Consider the following 7,550-nt stretch of genomic DNA (forward strand, 5'->3'; position numbering starts at 1 on the left):
TCAACCGTAATTTTACGAAGCTACGAGAATACTTTTTGTGCGCAAAAGTAAAAAAAAAGAAGGAATTTGTCTCCTCCCTGGTGCCATTTTGGAGAGTATCAGCTGGACGTAAACAACGTATGTTGTTCTGTCAGCTGCGCCACGCGGATACATTGTTTTCATTCAAATCAAAGCACAAACAACGTAGGAAACAGATCCGGCGTGACAGAATAGCATACGCTGTTTACGTTCAGTGGATACTCTCCAAAATGGCACCAGGGTGATGCGGAGGAGACAAATGTTGAATAAAGTCGTTTTTTTTTTCTTTTGCGCACAAAAAGTATTCTCGTAGCTTCGTAAAATTACAGTTGAACAACCTGATGTAACATTGATTATTTTACCGATGTCCTTGCTATGTTTCTGGAGCTTGATCGTGTAAGGACCCTTGCTGTCTATGGGAGGGTCAGAGAGCTCTCAGGATGCATCAAAAATATCTTAATTTGTGTTCCGCAGATGAACGAAGGTCTAACGGGTTTGGAACGACATGAAGGTGAGTCATTAATGACAGAATTTTCATTTTTGGGTGAACTAACCCTTTATGTCTAAATGTAAATGTAATTGGATGGACTCATTAATAATTCAGTTGTCATCACAGGTCACGTTTATATATACAGTTTTTACAACTGCTTTAAACTTAGCTCATCCAATCATGTTTCATATTGTGAGGTTTTTTTTCAATGCAAGTCATTGCTGCCTTATAATTGTTGGTCTAAGTAGCCCATATGACTTAGATGTGGTGTAAGGATGTTTTAGTTCAAGAAACCTATTAAGTAAACATTTAGATGTTACTTTCATCCAAGGCAACATTCAGTACTCTTAGCACAAGGACATTCCCACATCAAGTGCACTATGGTGAATCACCACTTGCAATGTTTGAAGCTACCATCACAGATCTTTAACTACTACACCACACCATTAGGGCTGTACTACGGCCAATTTAGTTGTAATTATTGACTGCAGCTTGTTTTTGTACTGTGTTTGTGTGCAGATGAAAAAGTAAACGCAGGTTTGATGGATTTCTTGTTGTTTGGAGCTCTGATCTCAGCTGTGGATCCTGTAGCAGTGATCGCTGTGTTTGAAGAAGTCCATGTGAATGAGACACTCTTCATCATTGTCTTTGGCGAGTCACTGGTCAATGATGCTGTCACTGTGGTGAGTCAGGATTTTTTTTTTTAAATCATCTTCTCTTGTATGACTCTTCTTTGCTTCGATCCTTTACTTATAAAAAACTAATTACTTTTACTATTTAAGCATGGGCAATGTGACAATGTGGTCAGCACTGTGAGTGAGAAAATACACTACCATTTAAAAGTTTGAGGTCAGTAAGCTTTTTTTGTTTTTTTTGGAAAGTCTCTTATGCTCACCAAAACCATTACTCCAGTCTTCAGTTTCACACGATCCTTCAGAAATTATTGTAATATGCTCATTTGCTGTTTCCTATTATTATCAATGTTGAAAACATGTTTTTTTTTTTTCAGTATGCTTTGAAGCATTGAAAGTTCAAAAGAATATAATTTATTGAAATAAAAATATTTTGTAACAATAAAAAAGGCTTTTCTGTCCTTTTTGATAAATTTAATGCACCCTAGCAGAATAAAAGTATTAAGTATTAAAAAAAAGATCTGTAGTACTAGTACCATAGACACTCAATCCTGGCATGACTGATATTGGAGTGTTTTGATATACCTACTTACTCTAATTATTTTCTTGTGGACATATGAGAGTTAAGGTTAGCTTGGGGATTTAAAAGGCTCAGGGAGAGCTCAAGGCAGATGAGGAAAATCTCTCCATCCTTCTGTTTTCTCTCTGTTCAGTCGCATCTCTGTTGTTATGGTAACATTACACCAGAACCCTCTGCTGTAGTGCTGACATGATTATGTTATAAAACATAACCAAAAGTCATTTACTTGCTCTGGAGAAGCGAATCGATAGTAAATGACTTAGGCTAAGACATTTCCACTGAATTATCCAAACCATTTTGTATTTTTTTTAATATAATGACTCTGAGGTCATACAGTAGCTACTGGTTAGATATAAACTGATTTAATGTTAATTGTTTTTGCTATTTATGTGATATAGAATATCAAGCTCTTGCTTGTGCAGTCTTGAGTTTGTGTTGACTGTATGCAAGTCTGCCCCTTTAGTTTTATAGCTATCACATTTGCTGACCCATATGTAGAGGATTATGCCCAGTGACCCTTCATCACTAAACACCCCACCTACTTCACCTCATTCTACCCTACAACATCAGCCTCACTCTATCTGGAATGTGAAAGCATGGATGTATCCATCCATTCCAGAATGCCATTCAGAAGATTATTCGTCTGGGTCTGCATGTTTATGCTTGAATACACAGGTTATATGAGGAACAGCAGTAACAGACTTACTCTGTAAAGGTCTTGAATCATGTAGTGGAATAGTTTTGAGTTGCTCTTTTATAGGTCAATTGTGAATGTTGTAAAAAATGCATCCAACACAAAGGGCAAATCAAAGATTATGAATTACCAGAATGGACAGAGACAGAGACTCTTATGCACGTTCAACTCCTTTCACAGAGAATGGTCTAAAATCAGAACTGACATTTTATTTTTATCCCTTAGAGCAGGGGTGCCCAAACTTGGTCCTGGAGGGCCGGTGTCCTGCAGAGTTTAGCTCCAGCTTACCTCAACACACCTGCCTGGAAGTTTCTAGTATGCCTAGTAAGACCTTGATTAGCTGCTTCAGGTGTGTTTGATTAGGGTTGGAGCTAAACTCTGCAGGACACCGGCCCTCCAGGACCGAGTTTGGGCACCCCTGCCTTAGAGGGATAGTTCACTCCAAAAATGACAATGCTGTCATCATTTACTTTGTTCCAAAACGGTGCGACTTTCTTTCTTCTGTGGGATATAGAAGATATTTCGAGAAATGTCTCTTTTTTTGTGCATATACAATGGAAGCCAGTTGGCAGCACCAATTGTTTGTATTACCAACATTCTTCAAAATATCTTCTTCTTTAGTGTCTCACAGAAGACAGAACGTCATACAGGTTTGGAACAACGTGAGGATGAATAAATTATGACAGAATTGTTCATTTTTGGTGAACTATCCCTTTAAATGGCATTAAATACCAGCTTTTCTCAGCCATAATAATTATCTTTTGTTCTCTTCATGTCACTGCTCTTTGAGCTGGGTCGTTACGAGATTTCTATTGTAAGTCTCCTTTTTAGAAGCTTAGTTGTAAAGTTACCACAGTCACATTCTAGGGATTTTCCCCTTATGAGCAGGTTCTCACCAGGCTTCAGTGTAGAAGTGGCAGTAGGTTATAGTGTGATTGTGTGTCTTTTACTGGAAGGTCACTTAGCAATTGAGGACATGCTATTTGGAATGCATACATTCTCAATACATACCAATAAATGTGGTCATGACATAGATTGAGTGCTGCCTTCTCAATCTACAGTAAGTGTCTAAAAACAAGTGAAACCACTCAAAACAGCATGCACTTAAAGTTTAGAGGCTGTTACTGAAAATCCAGCTTTGACTTTGAAATCAGACTAATCTGTTTTTGATTAGACACTTGTTGTGATTGATAGGCACTGAATAACAGATTGAAAAAAAGTCTTGTTAACAAATGACAAGGGGAATTGCTTATGGTGAACAGATGCAGCCTCTTCTTATTATAATCATTATTAAAGCTACACGATAACACATTGTTCATTTAGTGATGAGAAGGAGTGAACAGACTTGAGTCAAATGCAGGGCTCGGTCTCTTGTGCTATTGGCCTAATGGCCTTATCGTAAGACAGGTTTATTATTCAAGGCAATCATGAGACATTTGAGATGGACAGAGCTCTTCACAAAATTGCACATCTTCAGTTTGGTTGCTGAGCTGCATATTAACTCACCTGATGTGTGCAATAGGAAATCTTATATTGCTATTACGGGGAACAATTTCAAATGCACTTTCAGTCTCTCCATGCACTTTCTCCATTAGCTTTGAATGTTAGCGTAGACTACATGTATACATTAATTAAGGGAACACTTTAGCTTAGGGACTAGTTCTCACTATTAACTAGTTGCTTATTAGCATGCATATTACTATCATATTGGCTTTTTATTAGTTCATATAAAGCACATATTAATGCCTTATTCTGCATGACCTTATTTTAGATCCCTTAATCCTACCCCATACCTAAACCTAACAACTACCGTTTAACTAACTACAACTACCAGTAAACTAACTATTAATAATAAGCAGCAAATTAGGAGTTTATTCAGGCAAAAGCCATAGTTAATAGCTACTAAATTTGTGAACAAAATTAATACTTCATTTAGTAAGGATGCATTAAAATGATTAAAAGAAATGTAATTACAGTTTGCACAGAAATATTAAGCAGCACCGCTGTTTTCAACATTGATAATAATTAGAAATGTTTCTTAAACCAAAAATCAGCATATTAGAACGCTTTCTGAAGGATCATGTGACACTGAAGACTGGAGTAATGGCTGCTGAAAATTTACAAGAATAGATTACATTTGTAAAAATATATATTCAAATAGATAAGTAATAATATTTAACAATATTACTGTTATCTGTATTTTGATCAAAAACATGCAGCCTTGGTGAGCATAATTAAAAATGTTAGATTTAATAATTAAAAAATCTTACCGACCCCAAATTTTTTAATGTTATTATCATTTAAAGGTATAGTGTTTTTGTTTTTTAATGTTTCAATGTCTATTTTATTTTAATTTTTTAGATTTATAGAGGGATAAATTTGTAATTCTCTCAACAGGTCTTATATAAAGTTTACATATCCTTTGTGGAAGTGGGACCAGGAAATGTTCACACTGCAGACTATTTTAAAGGAATTGGTGAGTACAAAATGTATCAGTTGTTTCTTTCACATCCAGTTATTGAGTGAGTTTTTTTTTAATTCTTTACCTTATGTGCAATTATTCCAGCATCGTTCCTCGTTGTCAGTATTGGAGGGACTTTGGTGGGTCTCATCTTTGCCGTTATTCTGGCCTTTGTCACTCGTTTTACAAAGAAAGTGCGCATCATAGAGCCACTGTTCGTCTTCCTGTTGGTTTACCTGGCCTACCTGACGGCAGAACTCTGCTCTCTGTCCGCCATTCTATCGTGAGTAATGCCACTGCTAGCATACTCATCTGAATAATTTGACCTATTTGAAAATGAGTCTCTACATAGTTGTAAACTGCATCTTTATTAACACTGTGACCAGGGAATTCATTTAGTCAAATAATATACAGTCATATAAATATGACTGAAAATGTAAAATGAAGAAAGATTTGTGTGAGCATAGGGGATAGAAAATATCATTAGCTTAGTATAAAAAAATTGAAGTCAGGGGAAGGTTCCCATCATCATAGAAAAATAACTGTCTGTGTGCAGTTCTGTGATAAACGCTGTAGTGGCTGACATTTAAAACGGTAAGAAGTTAAATGACAGTATTAATGCAGAGAGTGGGAATGATTCATGCCTAAGAGTACTACAGCAAGAGAGAGAGAAATATATGAGCATAATAGAGAAAGGAGAACGAAAACATCGGGGTCAGGAATAAATGATACATTGAATGAAAAGTGGTGAGTGTGTTTGTTTATATGAGCTGTATATGAATATTTCCACTACCAATTTGAAGATTGTTTCAGATTGTTTTCAAACCATTTGTGCTGACCCGTAAATCTCAGTAGTTTCTTTGGCGGTCATAAATCAGATAATGAGATTATGAGCAGAGGAATTAGATTATTAACCCATTTTAGTATTGCTCAGCACAGCATTAGAACAGATTTTAAGATGCAGAGTCATGCTCGAATACAACATGCCTTAAGGACAGAAATTAGTAGTGCAAGATATGAAGTAATGATTTCTCTCACATGTAGTTCAAAGTAAAGGCCTGTCTTTCTGATTTTGTAATAATGCAGTGCTTGGAGTGCCCCCTGATGGCTCGTCATCACACATACTGCACAAGGTGGTGTTGAGATAGAACTGAAATAAGCCATAGTAGGATTTAAAGATAATGGGAGAAGGTCATGTGAAACTGGATGACATACATATGATCTCATCAATATAATTTGTACTTTTCATTGTTTCTGGTCTGTTCTGTGGGTAATGCAGACAGAGTGACTCATGTAACACAGCACTATGAGCAAAGCGTAATTCCTGTCTGAAGCACTAGTTTATGTATATGGAATGTAAATATGGAGATATCTCGTATCTCTGTCTAAATATAGACATCAATCCAAAGGTACAAAGGTCTGAAACAATTTATATGAACATTAACAAACCTTTTTTCTTTGTATAAAACACATCTATTGTATTCTATCATCATTATATAACATCTGTGCCTCTTCATGGCATTGTTGATTGATAACAGGATGACTTTCTGTGGCATTGGCTGCAACAAGTATGTGGAGGCAAATATATCCCAGAAGTCCCGGACCACCGTGAAGTACACCATGAAAACCCTGGCCAGCATTGCTGAGACGATCATCTTCATCTTTTTGGGTATCTCAGCTGTGGACAAGTCCAAATGGGCCTGGGACACTGGCCTTGTCGTCAGCACACTCATATTTATCTTAGTCTTCAGGGCCATGGGTGAGAGAGAGTCTATTCTATTCTATTCTAGTCAAAAAACATGGTAGTCACATTGTATTGTTGGTACACTTTGGTTACTGAAGTCAAAAACAAAAAGAGAACTGTTAATTGAAACTCTTCACTCATAGTAAATTTTGCTTCACAGTTAACTTTCACTTTGGCTTAAGGCTTTGGCACTTTGGCTCATTTATTATTCTAAACCACGAAAGCTGAAAATGTACCATGTACATTCATATGATTTTCATTTAATTCTTTAGTAATTTATAATGGGTTGAGATGCTGAATTAATCATTGCACTAAACATTTACAATGACCTCAGCTGTAACAGTTAGCCTATGTATTTGCTCAACATGTCATTTGCAGGTGTTGTAGGGCAGACTTGGTTCCTGAACTGGTTCAGACTGGTTCCCCTGGACAAGATTGATCAAGTGGTGATGTCATACGGCGGTCTCCGAGGTGCTGTGGCTTTTGCTCTGGTGGTACTTTTAGATAAAGAACAGGTGAAGGCTAAAGACTACTTTGTGGCAACAACCATAGTTGTGGTTTTCTTCACAGTCATGTTTCAGGTAACTGATTTATTTTTCTGTATTCCTGCCAATTTGTGTTTCCCCTCTCCATTCACCTTTACAGAATCATTATGTGTTGATAAAAGTGTTTTTTTGTTCTGTTTCATCTTTCCTCAGGCTAATGCTTATTATTATTCCTTGTGTGTGTGTGTGTGTGTGTGTGTGTGTGTGTGTGTGGGTAGCATGCAGGTAATTGCCTTGCAAGGATGACATTTCCCCACTGCTGTGTCAAATTGCTGTTATTTCCAAAGCTGGTCTGACACAGAGATACTAATTATGATGAATGGAGTGATTTTGAAGGTGCTGCCTATGTGTAAATGTGTGTGTGTGTGTGTGTGTGTGTGTGTGTG

General features: G+C 36.8%; 1 protein-coding gene across 1 annotated transcript in view; it reads left to right on the forward strand.

The window, feature by feature from the left end:
* The window catches only part of slc9a5 (solute carrier family 9 member A5), a 23,389-nt gene that overhangs the window by 7,014 nt on the left and 8,825 nt on the right, over positions 1-7,550 (forward strand). The window contains 5 exon segments of the mRNA XM_016488189.1: positions 1,028-1,191; positions 4,812-4,890; positions 4,981-5,158; positions 6,414-6,634; positions 6,998-7,200. Coding sequence (XP_016343675.1) covers positions 1,028-1,191; positions 4,812-4,890; positions 4,981-5,158; positions 6,414-6,634; positions 6,998-7,200 — 845 coding nt within the window.

Source organism: Sinocyclocheilus anshuiensis, unplaced genomic scaffold (genome assembly GCF_001515605.1).
Source record: "Sinocyclocheilus anshuiensis isolate Anshui unplaced genomic scaffold, SAMN03320099.WGS_v1.1 scaffold1845, whole genome shotgun sequence".
In the NCBI taxonomy this organism is placed as follows: Eukaryota; Metazoa; Chordata; class Actinopteri; order Cypriniformes; family Cyprinidae; genus Sinocyclocheilus; species Sinocyclocheilus anshuiensis.